The following is a 17056-nucleotide window of genomic DNA, read 5'->3' as shown; positions in this document are numbered from 1 at the left end:
TGGGTCTCACTTGACCATATAAGGGGGGTAATGCCTCCTGTTCTGCCTCCTTCCCATAGATTACTGTGCAGTAAAGATGAGATGAGATGATTGAGATGAGATGAGATGAGATGAGATGAGATGAGATGAGATGAGATGAGATGAGATGAGATGAGATGATGAGATGAGATGATGTCTGGGGAGGGGTGGGAACTATCCTGGTGTGGTGGTTCAGAGTTTGGCTCTTGAGCCAGGCTCTCTGGACTCCACTTCTTAGTAGCTGGGTGGCACAGGGCCAGTTGCTTCTCCTCTGCACCTTTGATTTTTTTTGTTTTTGTTTTGTTTTGTTTTGAGACAGAGTTTCGCTCTTGTTGCCCAGGCTGGAGTGCAATGGCACAATCATGGCTCACAGCAACCTCCGCCTCCCAGGTTCAAGAGATTCTCCTGCCTTAGTCTCCCGAGTAGCTGGGATTACAGGCATGTGCCACCACGCCCGGCTAATTTTGTATTTTTAGTAGAGACGGGGTTTCTCCATGTTGGTCAGGCTGGTCTCGAACTCCTGACCTCAGGTGATCTGCCCATCTTGGCCTCCCAAAGTGCTGGGATTACAGGCGTGAGCCACCACACCCGGCCTCTCTTTGCCCCTTTGTGCTTTGGTACTTTCATCCGCAGAACAGAGGTGATGACAGTACCACTGGGGTGTGGTGAGGATGAATGGCATGATGTGCCTGGAGTGGATCAGAGGAAGCTGGGGGGTCCTTCCTGCCCACTCACAGAGTTCTGAAGGACAAAGGAGTTCTGAAGGCTTGGGGAGGAGCTGCTGTTTCTTCCCTGGAAATGGCCCATTCCCACCTAGAAACATGGTGGCCTGGGTAGGCCTTGGCACACCAAGTGTCCGAGGGAAGAGAAGAGTCATAGCTGGGGATCATCTGGTCCCATTTGCTTATTATACACACAGAGAAACTGAGGCACAGAGAAAGAATGGGTTGGTCGTAGAGAAAGTTAGAGCAGAGCCTGGACTAGAGCCCAGGCCTCCAGCACCAAAAGCCTGGCCTCATGGCCTTCAAAGGTGGGTTTGAGGGAGCCCTGAGGGCAGTAACAGAGATAGTGGGTTCTGCACTGGGAGGCAGAGAAGGACCAAAGGAGGACTTTGTGGGGAGCAGCCCTTCCGTCCCTCACCTCAGTGCAGCCTGAATCTCTCAGGGGCCTGATCAGTGGCCTTTTCCTGCAAGGGATAGGCAGATCCAGGCTGGAGAGCAAGTGTCCCTGCTCCCCCAACCATCTGCTCTCCCACACACTCATCTCCTGGCTAAGGCTGGCAACCCCCAAGGTGCCACTTCAGCTAGTGCACTTTTTTTATTATTATTATTAATGAAGCTGTTTCCTTATAAAAGATTCAGGTGGGCTGGGCATGGTGGCTGACGCCTGTAATCCCAGCACTTTGGGAGGCCAAGGTGGATGGATCACCTGAGGTCAGGAGTTCAAGACCAGCCTGGCCAACATGGTGAAACCCCATCTCTACTAAAAATACAAAAAATTAGCCGGGCTTGGTGGCATGCGCCTGTAATCCCAGCTGTAATCAAGAGGCTGAGGCAGGAGAATGGCTTGAACCCGGGAAGTGGAGGTTGCAGTGAGCCGAGATTGTGCCATTGCACTCCAGCCTGGGCAACAAGAGTGAAACTCTGTCTCTCAAAAAAAAAAAAAAAAAAAAAAGATCGAGGTGATGGGGCCAACCCCAGAGCAGCCTGCACATCCCTGAACTGAGTCCCACAGGTGCCTGCAGCCCTTACCTGAATTATCCAGATGGCAAGGCCCAGACTTGCACTTCTTGTCTATAGAAAAGAAACAGTAAAGAATGAAAGGCTTAGGAGCTGTCAGGATGGAAAGGGACCTCAGAGCCCTGGTGGTCCATCCCTGACTTGTTCTAGGAGAAGTTGGTGCATTTCCCCCTAATTCTGCTCTTTCATGGTGGAACCTCCCTTGACTAGGTTTGCCTCGACCCATGAGCAGCAGGGCCAGAAGGGAGTGGGCCATCAAAGCCAGGATCTACTCTGGGGCACTCCTGCTCCCTGGGCCTATAACTTTGCCTCCCTGCCACACTCACCTCTCCCTCTTCCATGCCTCGCCCCAGCCTGGTTTGTTTTCTTTGCATGCCCTCCTTACCTTCTGTCAACTCATGCATGGTCCTGATGTTGTCCAAGATAGGAAGTAAAGCCCATAGCCCTTCAGAAATTAAGAACCTGAGCCCATCGTCATGGTTCTTCTTCCGGCCTGTGCTGGGGACATGAACAGGAGGAGCATCCACCACTTCCTGACCACAGCCTGAGCTGGACCTTAGGGGCACAGCACCCAACTGCTGTCTCCTTGCCCCCACCACCCCAGCCAGCACACCCTTCAGCACATAATTCCTCTTCCATCTCATAAATGCACTTTTCTCAGAAACTGAGGGTGGGACTCCTACTCATTTCTGGCAACAGCTATCTAGGTGTCAATAATCTGGCTGGAAAATAATTCCCTTCCAGCCTCTGACCAGGAGAGAAGCCCGACCGGGTCTGCTTGCCCACTCAAATGGCCAGAGACCGCTGCGTTGGCCAGGAAACCTCTTCAGCCTCCCAGCAGGCAAGTGGCGAACTATGGCTTAGATCCCTTCAGGGGCAGTAAGTGCACCCCTCAGAAGGTTATGTCTCCCCTTAGATGGAAGGGGTTGGGAGCTGGTGGATATGGCTTGTATTTGTGTATCCCTGGGACACAGGAGATAGGGGCTTGGGTTTGCCAAAGTCCCTGGTGGATGTGGAAGGCCCACCTTCCGTACAGGTGCTGACCAGCGCTTGCCCTCCTACCTTTGATGTACTCGCAGTTGTAGGTGCTGTGCTTGCCCAGGGCTCGGAGGTAGATGCGGGCGGGGCCCTGGGCCGGTCTGCTGGCATTGATCACTTGGAAGGTCTCAAAGGGGGGGATCAGCACCTCTTCCTCTCCAGGGAAGAAGGAGTAGCCCTTGATAGGGGCCCCAAGGCAGGTCCAGATGCCAAAGAAGGTGTCCTCACCGAACTGCTGGGCTGCAACATTCTTCAGGGAGGCAGAAGCAAAGCCCCCCAGCCTCACGGTGGCCCGGGGCCCTGCTGGCCGGAAGCGCAGGCCGTGCACACCTCGGAACACCTGGTGGCACCGGGGTGGCCGCTGGCCGCTGCCCAGGAGCTGCAGGGCCTCAGTCAGCAGGAAATGGAGTGTCTTGAAGGAGAAGCGGTGGAGGTAGTGGGCCCGGGAGCGGCCTGCCTCACGCACGGCTGCATTGAACTCCTTGTGCAGGGGGCTGTTGGCCGTGTAGGCCAGGAGGGCCACCCCATGCTCATCGCGGAAGCCCAGGGGTGGTGGGGATGGACGAGTGGGGCTGAGACTCCACTCCGGCCACCTGGCCTGGCGCTCCTGCCATTGGCTGCTTGCCAGTGTCCAGCTGTCCGCATACACCTGGTTGGCCTGGAACTCCGTGTGGTTGAGATCCGGGAGAGCAGCTGTCATGGCAGCAGCACAGCCAGCGTACTGGTCGTCAAAGGAGGCTAGGGCCATGTCCAGCTGAATCTCTTGAGAGAAGAGGTCTCGTCGTGTGATGGGGTGGCTCTGGGCCTGAGGGCACAGGAGTAGCAGGGACTGAGAGGATAGGCCCCGGGAGAATGAGTCCCCTGCCATCCAGCTCTCGCCTCCACTGAGAAAGGCAGGAAGGGCCCCAAACACACCTGGTGGGGAAGGGGATTGGGAACCTCTGGCTGTAATTTCCCCAAGACTAGCATCTGGAGCTGTCCCCTTGGGCTGAGTGATCCCCAGGGGAAGCGTCAGGCATTCTTTCCTCTCTCTCTTTCTCCCTCCAGGGTTCAGAAGAAGCCGATGGCTCAGTTCCCTGCTGGGGTGGGAACAGTGGGGGATGCCCATACCTGAAGTGCTTCCATGAGGCCCACAGACACAAGAAGCAGAGACATCATAGCAGGCATCTGCATGCTGGTGACCCTGGGCCAGTTGCTGTCTCTTTTTGGGTCTCAGTTTCCTCATCTGGAAAATTGCAGTGTTAATCTGTATAGTTTAATAAACATGAATCGACACTTAGTCTGTGCCATTCCTAGTGCTTGGCACTGAGAGTCATAAGACAGACATGGAGGCTCAGAAGAGAGAGGACCCTTCTTGCTGAAAGGAACATGAGTGACTTCCTGGAGGAGTGACGTGAACAGGGTCTTGTAGGATGAACAGGAGACTAAGATGTCAGCAAGTGGAGACTGGGAGAGAAAAGACTGGTGTTTGGGGTGGGAAAGGACTTTTGTGCAGCAGGAATGGAAAAAGCAAAGGTATTGGAGGTGGGAACTGAGGATGTAAAGAGAGAAAGACATGTCATCTAGGCTGGCAGAGCTTGCGGGGTAGGAACGTTGGGAAGATGGGCCAGTCATGAAAGGACTTGACAGCCACAGTGAGAGACCTGGGCTTCACCTCACAGGGATTGTGGGTTTTGGGACAGGGGCAGATCCAGGAGTGTTCAGCTGGTGGGGCCTTAGCAGGATCTCCAGGGACAGACTTAGAGCAGGGCTTGGTCCACCAGTTGCCCCCACTCCCTGCAGTCCTCTTGTGGAATGAGCCTTCGGTGCTTCCAGGGAGGGACAGATATAAACCTCGGGTGCTGGGGGAAGAGGGGATCAGAAGAGCAGGAGAGGACAGAGGATACCAGTTTCCCTAAGAGAAGCAGCAGGAACCACAAGCCTTCCACACCCTCTCTGTTGGGGGACAGGCGGAGTGCCCGAAGTGGTTCCAGGAAGAGGGTGTCCAGGCATTGGGTCTGGATTGGAGCAGGCAGTTTCCTTTTTTTTCTTTCTCTCTTTTTTTTTTTTTTCTGAGACCAAGTCTCACTCTGTTGCCCAGGCTGGAGTGCAGTGGCATGATCTCGGCGCACTGCATCCTCCACCTCCTGAGTTCAAGTGATTCTTTTGCCTCAGCCTCCGGAGTAGCTGGGACTAGAGGTGCCCGCCTCCACACCCAGCTAATTTTTGTATTTTTAGTAAAGACGGGGTTTCACCATGCTGGCCAGGATGGTCTCGAACTCCTGACCTCAGGTGATCCGCCCGCCTCAGCCTCCCAAAATGTTGGGATTACAGGTGTGAGCCACCATGCCGGCCTTATTGTCATTTTTTTAAGAACTAAAAGGAAACATGCTTACACATACACATTTTATTACCTTTTTTCCTCAGAAAAAAAATATTAACTTCCTTCCATGTCAGTACATAAATATCTCCCTGCTCACATAATGGCAGCTTGGTTTATCTCATGGTATAAACCATAATTAACCATTTCATACTTATGAACACTTAGGTTTCTTTCCTAATTTTAAAATATTATACATAATACTACAGTGAATATTTAAGTATATAAATCCTTGTCTATGTGTGTGCATGTTTTTATAGGAAAGATTTTGAGAAGTAAAATGAGATTTAAAGAATATGAATTTTTTTTATTTTGACAGTAACTGCCACCCCACCAACAATGGATGAGAGTGCCCTTTATTCCACATCTTTGCCAGTGCTGAATATGATTGATCTCTTTTTAATTTCCATTTAACTGGCAGGAAAAATGGTATCTACTTTGTTTGTTTGAGGCAGGGTCTTGCTGTGTTGCCCAGGCTGGAGTGCAGTGGCACAATCATAGCTCACTGCAGCCTTGACCTCCTTAGCTCAATCGATCCTCCTGCCTCAGCCTCCCGAGTAGCTGGGAGTACAGGCACACATCACGATGCCTGGCTTATTTTTATATTTTTTGTAGAGGTGGGGTTTTGCCATGTTGCCCAGGCTGATCTCAAATTCCTGGGCTCAAGCATTCTACCCACCTTGGCCTCCCAAAATGCTGGGATTACAGGCATGAGCCACAGCTCCCAGCCTCTGTTTTCTTTCTGTACACAAATGGTAATATAGTCAATGGGTCTTTATGTTTTGGAATCTGATAAAAGCTGAAACCTCCCTTCAGAAAATGAATATATGCGCCTTCACACAAATGTTACATAAATATCAAGGTGGTTATGCCTCTGCCCCCAATCTCACTTAGGTTAAGCGTCGCTGCTTTATCATCTCCTCTGGCTCTGGGGAGACCTAAGTTTGGATAGTTCAGTGACTCTAAGACACTGGGATTCTATGTGTCTATAATTTCATTAATCTTCAAATCTAAGATCCTATAATTGCCAATACACCATTTAAATGTGAAGTATGAGCTTCTCTGGACAATGCGGTTAGCAGTAGTTTTTACCAAGTTCCACATGTCCAAAATGGAGCTCATTATCTTCTCCCCGTCAAAAGCTGCTTACTCATTTATTCAACAATTTTTTTTGTTATTGTTGTGTAGCATCTGTAGCATGTCAGGCATTAAGGATAAAATTATGAACAACAGCCAGCCATGGTGGCTCCAGCCTGTAATCCCAGCACTTTGGGAGACTGAGGCGGGAGGATTACTTGAGTCCAGGAGTTTGAAACCAGCCTGGGCAACATTGTGAGACACCGTTGCTACTAAAAATAAAAAAATACATCCGGACAACTCTGGGAGGCTGAGGTGGGTGGATCACCTGAAGTCAGAAGTTCAAGACCAGCCTGGCCAATGTGGTGAAACCCCATCTCCACAAAAATACAAAAATTAGCTGGGCATGATGGCAGGTATCTATAATCCCAGCTGCTCGGGAGGCTGAGGCAGGAGAATCGCTTGAACCCAGGAAGCAGAGGTTGCAGTGAGCCGAGATTGCACCATTGCACTCGAGCCTGGGCGACAGAGCGAGACTCCGTCTCAAAAATTAAAAAAAAATAAAATAAATAAATAAATAAATAAGCCAGGCTACAGGTGTGGTGGTGCATATCTGTAGTCCCAACAACTCGGCAGGCTGAAGGTAGGAGGATTGCTTGAGACCAGGAGGTTGAGTCTGCAGTGAGCTATGAAAACCCACTTCCCTGGGCCGGGCGCGGTGGCTCACGCTTGTAATTCCAGCACTCTGGGAGGCCAAGGCGGGTGGATCACCTGAGGTCAGGAGTTTGAAACCAGACTGTCCAACATGGTGAAACCCCATCTCTACTAAAAATACAAAAAATTAGCTGGGCGTGGTGTTGTGCGCTTGTAATCCCAACTACTCGGGAAGCTGAGGCAGAAGAATCTCTTGAACCTGGGAGGTGGAGGTTGCAGTGACCCGAGATCGCACCATTGCTCTCTAGCCTGGGCGACAAGAGTGAAACTCTGTCTCAAAAAAAAAAAAAAAAAAAAGACTTGAGCTCTTATCTGTGGTCTCTTGAAGTCCACCAAGGAGGCTAGAGCTGCTGTTACTAGTTCCTCACTTTCCTGTGGAGAATCCAGTCATGGGCTCAGGTGGGGCTTTTCTCATTCTATGCACCCCATGAGAGGAACACATGCCCCAGGACTGGTGCCCTAAGGCTTTGACCATAGTGACTGGCTCATGGATGGGCACATGACCCAAGAAGGCCAATCAGAGGCCTTCCTGCGAGTTGATCTATGGATGCAGGGTAAAAGAGAGTGTACCTGACACTGTGGATTCCTCAGCCCATATTCCCGGAGACTGTCTTCGAGTCCACATGCAGGTGCAGTGGATAGTTCTCATGCAGGCTGTCAGCCTCCCACTTTTAGGGCTCACATTTTTCTGTGTCTGAAGCATTCTCCATCACCCTGGGAGCCTGTTTTTTGTGAGCACAGGGCAGGCCAAAAGTGTAAGGGATTTAACATTCCCAAGGACAGCCTTCAACCAATGAGGGCTGGAAGTCAGACTTCCTGTCCCATAGAGGGTCCCCAGTGGGACTAGTTGATCACAGTGGTAACAGGCTTTTAATTGGCTGCTTTTCTCTTCTCCGTCTGACTTTGCCACTCCCTGACTTGTATTTCTTGGGATCACTTTACAAAGAAGCTCACTGCACCCATGTACTTGTCTGTGGGTCTGCTTTTGGGGGAAGGAAACTGAGAGTCTTTTCTTTGGAAGATTCTTCTTTAGTCTGGACCCCCAGAATGAACACGTGAGGGACAGACCTGAGCCCAGCCCAGAGCAAGGAAGACCCCAGCTGAGCCAGACCGGCGGCCTGAGCAGAGATGCCCAACCAAGTCCAGTTTAGATAAGCCACTTGCCGTCAACCCAAAGACCATGAGCCTGGGAGTAAATGTTTGTTTGCCACTGAGATTTTGTGGCACACGGCAAAATGGTTATGCAGCAAAAGCCCACTGGGCCAGCTGTATCTCTCATTGTGTCTCCACAGCTCTGTTTCTGTCTGCATCTGCTCTACAGTAAACAAGATAGATCAGAGGCTTGAGGGGAGGAGAGGCTTGAAGGCAGACTGAGGACATGGAATCAGTGGACCTGACTAAGAGAATGGCAGTGAGAATAGACAGAGTTAGGAGGTGGAATTTACAAGACTTGATGTCTGATGGGCTATAGGGGACGTGAGAGAGGGAAAAATCAAGGATGACACCCAGGTTTCCATTCTTTAAACTAGAAACATAGAGGAGAAGCGGAGTAGATTTAAAAAAAAAAATGAAGCTCCTCTTTTCATGCGCGTCCGTGTGAAGAGACCACCAAACAGGCTTTGTGTGAGCAATAAAGCTTTTAATCACCTGAGTGCAGGTGGACTGAGTCCGAAAAGAGAGTCAGCGAAGGGAGATAAGGGTGGGGCCGTTTTATAGGATTTGGGTAGATAAAGGAAAATTACAGTCAAAGGGGGGTTGTTCTCTGGCAGTCAGAGTGGGGGTCACAAGGTGCTCAGTAGGGGAGCTTTTGAGCCAGGATGAGCCAGGAGAAGGAATTTCACAAGACAATGTCATCAGTTAAGGCAGGAACCGGCCATCTGGATGTGTACGTGCAGGTCACAGGGGATATGATGGCTTAGCTTGGGCTCAGAGGCCTGACATTCCTGTCTTCTTATATTAATAAGAAAAATAAAATGAAATAGTGGTAAAGTGTTGGGATGGTGAAAGTTTTTGGGGGGTGGTATGGAAAGATAATGGGCAACGTTTCTCAGGGCTGCTTCGAGCGGGATTAGGGGCGGCGTGGGAACCTAGAGTGGGAGAGATTAAGCTGAAGGAAGATTTTGTAGTAAGGGGTGATATTGTGGGGTTGTTAGAAGAAACATTTGTCGTGTAGAATTATTGGTGATGGCCTGGATATGGTTTTGTATGGATTGAAAAACTAAATGGAATAAGAGAAGGAGAAATACAGGTATTAAATGTCTAAGAATTGGGAGGACCTAGGACATCTGATTAGAGAGTGCCTAAGGAGATTCAGCATAGTCCTGCCAGCAAAGATTATTTATTTACTTCAAGAGTTTAGAGTGGCAGTTTGGGGATAGCACCAGGAGATATCAGCTGTGATGGCTTGGAGAAACAGTGTAAACCGGCAGTGTAAACAAGAGCAGGGCATGTATGAGTAGTTGAGAATGGTGAATAGGAGTATGACTAGACAGAAGATAGCAGGGATGACAAGTTTTTTTGGGGCACAGTCTAAGTTGGTCTGGTGTCTGGAATGAGACTGGGGTCTAATAAAAAGGAGCGTCTATACAGGAGCTCAAATGGGCTGTACCCTGTAGCATTCTGAGGACAGGTCTGACTTCTGAGAAGGAAAAGTGGTAAAAGTATTGTCCAGTCCTTTTTAAGTTGGTGGCTGAGCTTGGTGAGGTGTGTTTTTAAAAGACCTTTAGTCTGTTCTACTTTTCCTGAAGACGGAGGACCGTAAGGGATATAAAGGTTTCACTGAATACTAAGAGCCTGAAAAACTGTTTGGCTGATTTGACTAATAAAGGCTGGTCTGTTTTCAGACTGTATAGAGGTGGGAAGGCTAAACCTAGGAATTATGTCTGACAGAAGGGAAGAAATGACTGCGGTGGCCTTCTCAGACCTTGTAGGAAAGGCCTCTACCTATCCGGTGAAAGTGTCTACATAGACTAAGAGGTATTTTAGTTATCTGACTCGGGGCATGTTGAGTAAAGCTAATTTGCCAGTCCTGGGTGGGGGCAAATCCTCGAGCTTGATGTGTAGGGAAGAGAAGGGGGCCTGAATGATCCCTGAGGAGTAGCAGAATAGCAGATGAAACACCGAGAAGTTATTTCCTTGAGGATAGATTTCCACGATGGAAAGGAAATGAGAGGTTCTAAGAGGCAGGCTAGTGTCTTGTACTATAGCATAGCCTGCCTTTGCTGGTGTGTGGCGATTAGGCCTGGTGGAACTGCCATCAATAAATCAAGCATGATCAGGGTGAGGAACAGGAAAGAAGGAAATATGGGGAAATGGGGTGAATGTCAGGTGGATCAGAGACATACAGTCATGAGGGTCAGGTGTGGTATCAGGAATAATGTGGGAGGCCGGATTGAAGTCCGGGCCAGGAACAATGGTAATTGTGGGACTTAACATAGAGTGAGTACAGCTGAAGGAGCCAGAGATCAGAAAGTATATGCATCAGGTATGAGGAAGAAAATAGATTTTGGAAGTTATGAGAAATGTGAAGAGTGAGCTAAGCATAGTTTGTGATTTTTAGGGCCTCTAAAATTATTAAAGCAGCGGCAGCCGCTGCACGCAGACATGAGGGCTAGGCTAAAATGTAAGGTCAAGTTGTTTGGACAGAAAGGCTACAGGGTGCAGTCCTGGCTCTTGTGTAAGAATTCTGACCGCACTAACCATGCCTAGGAAGGAAAGGAGTTGTTGTTTTGTAGAAGGGATTGAGGTTTGGGAGATTAATCAGACACGATCAGCAGGGAGAGCACGTGTGTTTTTATGAGAATTATGCCGAGATAGGTAACAGATGAGGATGAAATTTGGGCTTGACTGAAGTAATGGGGGCTGTCTGTGAAGCCTTGCGGCAGTACAGCCCAGGTAATTTGCTGAGCCTAATGGGTGTCAGGGTTAGTCTAAGTGAAAGCGAAGAGAGGCTGGGATGAAGGGTGCAAAGGAATAGTAAAGAAAGCATGGTTGAGATCCAGAACAGAATAATGGGTTGTAGAGGGAGGTATTGAGGATAGGAGAGTATATGGGTTTGGCACCACGGAGTGGATAGGCAAAACAATTTGGTTGATAAGGCGCAGATTCTGAACTAACCTGTAAGCCTTGTCTGGTTTTAGGACGGGTAAAATGGGGGAATGGTAAGGAGAGTTTATAGGCTTTAAAAGGCCATGCTGTAGCAGGCGAGTGATAACAGGCTTTAATCCTTTCAAAGAGTGCTGTGGGATGGGATATTGGCATTGAGCAGGGTAAGAGTGATTAAGTATTAATGGGATGGTAAGGGGTGCATGATCGGTCGCTAAGGAGGGAGTAGAGGTGTCTTATACTTGTGGATTAAGGTGGGGAGATACAAGGGGAGGATGTGAAGGAGGCTTTGAACTGGGGGAAAAGGTGGCAATGAGGTGTGGCTGTAGCCCAGGAATAGTCAGGGAAGCAGATAATTTAGTTAAAGTGTCTCTGCCTAATAAGGGAACTGGGCAGGTGGGGATAATGAAAAAGGAGTGCTTAAAAGAGTACTGTCTAAGTTAGCACCAGAGTTGGGGAGTTTTAAGAGGTTTAGAAGCCTGGCCGTCAATACCACAACAGTTATGGAGGCAAGGGAAACAAGCCCTTGAAAAGAAGGTCATGTGGAATGGGTAGCCTCCATATTGATTAAGAAGGGGATGGACTAACTTTTCACTGTGAGAGTTACTCAAAGCTCGGAGTCCCTGATGGTCTAGGGGGCTTCCGAGGCAATCGGGGAGTGTCAGTCTTCAGCTGCTAAGCCGAGAAGATCTGGGAAGGAGTCAGTCAGGGAGCCTTGGGCCAGAGTTCCAGGGGCTCTGGGAGTGGCTGCCAGGTGAGTTGAACAGTCCGATTTTCAGTGGGGTCCTGCACAGATGGGACATGGCTTATGAGGAATCCTGGGCTGTGGGCATTCCTTGGCCCAGTGGCCAGATTTCCGGCACTTGTAGCAAGCTCCTGGGGGAGGAGGTTCTGGAGGAACCCCTGGCAGCTGCAGTTCAGGCGTGTGGAAGTTCTTGTGTGCTGGAGATGTGGCTGGGGTTTGTCTCACAGTGGAGGCAAGTAGTTGCAACTCGGAAATACATTGCTACTTGGCTGCCTCTATTCTATTATTGTATACCTTGAAGGTGAGGTTAATTAAGTCCTGTTGTGGGGTTTAAGGGCCGGAATTTAATTTTTGGAGTTTTATTTAATGTCAGGAGCAGACTGGGTAATAAAATGTATATTGAGAATAAGATGGCCTTTTGACATTTTAGGGTCTAGGGCTGTAAAGCGTCTCAGGGTTGCTGCCGAATGAGCCATGAACTGGGCTGGGTTTTTCATATTTGATGAAAGAGCCTAAACGCTCTGATTTGGGAGAGGTCGGATAAAGAAAAAGGAGCATTAACCTTGACTATGCCTTTAGCTTCAGCCACCTTTTTAAGAGGAAATTGCTGGGCAAGTGGGGGAGGGCTACTCGCGGAATGAAACTGTAAACCGGACCAGGTGTGAGGAGGGGAGGTGATAAAAAGATTACAGGGTGGAGGAGCTGAGGCTGAGGAAGAATTGGGACCTAGCTCGGCCTGGCGAGGAGCAGCCTGGGGAGGAGAGGAGACGTCAGATGGGTCTGTAGAAAAGGAAGATTAGAAAGACTCAGTGATGCTTGGGGTTGGGACTGAGGGGACAGGTGGGAGGGAAAGAAGGAAGATTTGGGACAAGTTGCATTGGGCAGAGACGAGGGAGGGACCGATGTGTAAAAGAATGCCTGGACGTCAGGCACCTCGGACCGTTTGCCCATTTTACGACAAGAATTATTTAGATCTTGCAGGATGGAAAAATTGAAAGTGCTGTTTTCTGGCTATTTGGAACAACTGTCGAGTTCGTACTGGGGTCAAGCAGCCTTGCAGAAGAAAATAAGGCATTTAGGTTTTAGGTCAGGTGTGAGTTGAAGAGGTTTTAAGTTCTTGAGAGCACGGGCTAAGGGAGACGGACGAACGGAGGGTGGAAGGTTGCCCTTAGTGAAGGAGGCAAGCCCAGAGAAAAGAGAGAGTAGAGAAACGGAGGGAAGGGGTTCGGGGGTTCTTACCCTCCAGAAAAGTGGGAAAGGGGTCAGGGCATGGAAATAAGGGGTTGGGGCACAGAGATAAGAGGTCAGGGCATGGAAATAAGGGATTGGGGTGCAGAGATAAGAGGTCGGGGCGTGGAAATAAGGGATGGGGCACAGAGGTAAGAGGTCAGGGCATAGAAATAAGGGATTGGGGCACAGAGGTAAGAGGTTGGGGTGTGGAAATAAGGGATTGGGGGTTCTTTCCTCCTAGAAAAGCAGGACTTGCCACTAAGGGTGAAGGAGAAGGGGTTGAGGAGTTCTTGCCCCTCCCCCAGAAAAGCAGAGAAGGGGTAGAGACATAGAGAAAAGGGGTTGGGGTACTTACCCCTCCTCCAGAAAAGCAGGACTTGCTGCTAAGGGTGAAGGACCAAGGCAGGCATCCCTGCATGATCTGACACCTCTGAAACGTGGGTGAATAATCAGAGAGGCGTCCCTGCAATGATTAAACACCAAGGGAAGGCTGCCTTCCCAGTCCGTGACCGGCGCCGGAGTTTTGGGTCCACAGATAAAACGTGTCTCCTTTGTCTCTACCAGAAAATGAAAGGAATTGAAATTAAGAGAAGGGAGAGATTGAAGTGTGGCGCCAAGATTGAAAGGGGAAAGAGGTTGAGGGATAGTGAGGGAGGTTGGAGAAGTGAGTAAAAAGAGTCCGCTTACTGGATTTGAAATTGGTGAGATGTTTCTTGCGCTGGTCGGTCTGAGGACCTGAGGTTGTAGGTGGATCTTTCTCACAGAGCAAAGAGCAGGAGGACAGGGGATTGATCTCCTAAGGGAGGTCCCCCGATCTGAGTCACGGCACCAAATTTCACATGGGTGTGTGTGAAGAGACCACCAAACAGGCTTTGTGTGAGCAATAAAGCTTTTAATCACCTGGGTGCAGGTGGACTGAGTCCGAAAAGAGAGTCAGCGAAGGGAGATAAGGGTGGGGCCGTTTTATAGGATTTGGGTAGATAAAGGAAAATTACAGTCAAAGGGGGGTTGTTCTCTGGCAGTCAGAGTGGGGGTCACAAGGTGCTCAGTAGGGGAGCTTTTGAGCCAGGATGAGCCAGGAGAAGGAATTTCACAAGACAATGTCATCAGTTAAGGCAGGAACCGGCCATCTGGATGTGTATGTGCAGGTCACAGGGGATATGATGGCTTAGCTTCCGCTCAGAGGCCTGACGCCTCTTTTATTGCCCATCTTCTTTTATTGCCCTCTATCTTCTTCCACCATTCTTACATGACTGCAGAGTGTCCTGCTCCAACACAGCCCTGTGCAACTTTACTTTTTTTTTTTTCAGCCTCATTGAAGTATAATTGGTATACAAAAAACTGCACATAATTAATATATACAATTTGGTGAGTTTGGAAATAAGTATACACTCATGTTACCATTCCCACAATCAAGGGAATAAACATGTTCATCACTTCCAAGTTTCTGTGTATCCCTTTGTTTTCATTTTATTTTTATTTTTATTTATATATTATTTATTTATTTTGAGACAGGGTCTCACTCTGTCACCCAGGCTGGAGTGCAGTGGCGCAATCTCGGCTCACTTCAACCTCTGCTTCCCGAGTTCAAGTGATTCTCCCACCTCAACTTCCCGAGTAGCTGGTACTACAGGTGCCCACAAGCACGCCCAGCTAATTTTTGTATTTAGTTGAGAAGGGGTTTTGCCATGTTGACCAAGCTGTTCTGGAACTCCTGACCTCAGGTGATCCACCCGCCCAGGCCTTTCAAAGTGCTGGGATTATAGGCCTGAGCCACCACACCCAGCCTTGTTTTTTTTTTTTTTTTTTTTTTTGAGATGGAGTTTTGCTCGTTGCCCAGGCTGGAGTGCAGTGGTGAAATCTCCAGGCTGGAGTGCAATGGTGCAATCTCGACTCACTGCAACCTCTGCCTCCCAGGTTCAAGCAATTCTCCGCCTCAGCCTCCCCAGTAGTTGCGATTACAGGTATGTGCCATCATGCCTGGCTAATTTTATATTTTTAGTAGAAATGGGGTTTCTCCACGTTGGTCAGGCTGGTCTCAAATTCCTGACCTCAGGTGATCCACCGCCTGCCTTGGCCTCCTAAAGTGCTGGGATTACGGGCATAAGCCACCGTGCCTGGCCTGTTTTTATTTTTATTTTGTTTTGTTTTGTTTTTGGTTTTCATGTAGCAAGAACATTTAATGTGAGATGTACCCTCTTTACACATGTTTAAGTGCACAATGCCTTATTGTTACTATAGGCACAATGTTATACCAGAGTAGACTTGAAAAGCTCATCTTGCTCATTATTGTAGTCCCAGTACAAAGCAGGCGCTCAGTAAAACTGTATTGAATGAATGATCGGGTTTGGAGGGGAAATGGTGAGTTCACTTTGGGAAATGTGAACTCCCTGAAGCAGATGTCCAAGAGGTAGCAGAGTGGACAATCAAGGAGACATCTGAGAGTCACAGGTGATTGAAATCAGGGAAGAGATGAGATCCCCAGAGCAAGGGAAAGAGAAGGCTGAAAGGCAGAGGGTGAGCTGCTTGATTGATGAAGTCAGAGGTCAGGTGGAGCCGCACTCCTCCTTGGCTTTCTAGAGGCTCTTTGCATCTGGCCCTTGGGTTCCATGAGATACCCTAGTATCCTTGTGATAAAATCCTCTTTAGGCTTAATCTAGCTCAGGGTGGCTCCTGTTAATTTGCCATGGCAAGTCTCATGTGATAAACCATCCCCATTATTCACCCAGTCACCCATGATGGTCCCCTGGGTGTCCATTCAGTCAATCATTCGTCAAACATTCACATAGTTGCCAACTAACGCTGGGTGAGATAGGGGTCCATCCTGGATTCTCCTTCCCTTCAACATCCACACCACCTGCCCTGGCTCAGGTTTGTCCCTTCCTCCTCGCTGATCTCCCCGCCTCCACAGTCAGCCCCAATATCCTGCCTGCCCAGGGAGAGCAATGTTTGTAAAGCACAACTCTGGTCATGTTCCTTACATGCTTAAAAGCCCTCTGTGCCAAAACTGACTGGAAGAAATATCTCAAAATATAGAGTAAAAATGCAGAGATGAAAATCATGAGGGAAGAGATACAAACACATCTAGAAAAAAACAAAACAAAACAAACAAAACATCCTTCCATACCCTAAGGACAGAGGCCAGCGTCCTTATCCTGGCCCTCTGCGCCCTCTGCAGGCTTGCACCTGCCACTCCTGCTTGGCTTCTGTAGTGCAGAACAACGTCGCAGGTGCGGCTCCGTGGTTACCCTCCCTGTGGCTCTGCACACATCGCCCCTCTCCTTGGGACACCCTTCTCCTGGATACCTACTCTTCAAGGCTTAACCCGAGGGTCACCTCCTCCAGGAAGCCCTCTGACTCCTCTGGGCTCTGGTATCACCCTGTGCTGTCCTCTGTCACTGTCCTTATCACACTGTGCTGCCCTTATATGTGTCTGGCTCCTCTTCTGGCCAGTGAGTTCCTTGAGGGCAGGGACCATGTATGCCAAGGCCAGGGACTGGGGATGCCCCAGCATGTTTGCTGAGAGTCTGAGGAACTTTCTCAGCGCAGCTAACAGTGTAGACCACTGCAGAGCAGGTGGGTGGCTGGCCTTGGTGACCAGTGTCAGGGGAGATGTGGTGGGAACCGGAGGGATGGGGTGGGCATGGGCCCAAGGAGCTGGGGATGCTGAGCAATTCCTTTTCTAGCCCAAGGGAGCTGCGCTTCTGTCCTCCCTCTCATCCCGTTCGGGGCAATTCTGTCATCAGTTTCTCATCCAGGCCCTTGCTGAACTTACCCTCCTGGGAATGTGACCCCAAATCTCCCCACAGGAATCCCAAACTTCCCATGGCCCCCAACCTTCCTAGGTATCCCAAACTTCATCAAAGTTTCCTGGAAACTTTTTCTCACGACTCCTAAAATTCCACCGTTCATCTCCCAAACTTCACCTCAAAACCACTTTTCCTGCCCAGCACCCAGGAGGAGAGTGGTGCACTCCTTACCTAGGTCTTGTCCTGGGTGGGGAAGCTGCTGCTGATCTCCACCATGGCCACC

The 17056-nt window shown here is 49.4% G+C and overlaps 1 protein-coding gene across 2 annotated transcripts in view; it reads right to left on the bottom strand.

The window, feature by feature from the left end:
• Positions 1 to 17056, bottom strand: part of ART1 (ADP-ribosyltransferase 1) — a 20789-nt gene extending 3733 nt beyond the window's left edge. The window contains exons 1-4 of one of the 2 annotated variants that reach the window (XM_004050482.5): positions 17005 to 17056; positions 3906 to 4020; positions 2820 to 3600; positions 1770 to 1811 (exon numbers count right to left, since the gene is read on the bottom strand). In XM_004050482.5, the coding sequence (XP_004050530.1) occupies positions 1770 to 1811; positions 2820 to 3600; positions 3906 to 3968 (886 nt within the window). In that variant the 5' untranslated portion in view covers positions 3969 to 4020; positions 17005 to 17056. Of the gene's footprint in view, positions 1 to 1769; positions 1812 to 2819; positions 3601 to 3905; positions 4022 to 17004 lie in introns of those variants that run through there. The other variant, XM_063710907.1, reaches the window with a different exon arrangement.

Source organism: Gorilla gorilla, chromosome 9, assembly GCF_029281585.2.
Source record: "Gorilla gorilla gorilla isolate KB3781 chromosome 9, NHGRI_mGorGor1-v2.1_pri, whole genome shotgun sequence".
Classification (NCBI taxonomy): Eukaryota; Metazoa; Chordata; class Mammalia; order Primates; family Hominidae; genus Gorilla; species Gorilla gorilla.
The sequence above is the reverse complement of the archived record's forward strand: the minus strand, read 5'-3'. Positions and strand labels throughout refer to the sequence as shown.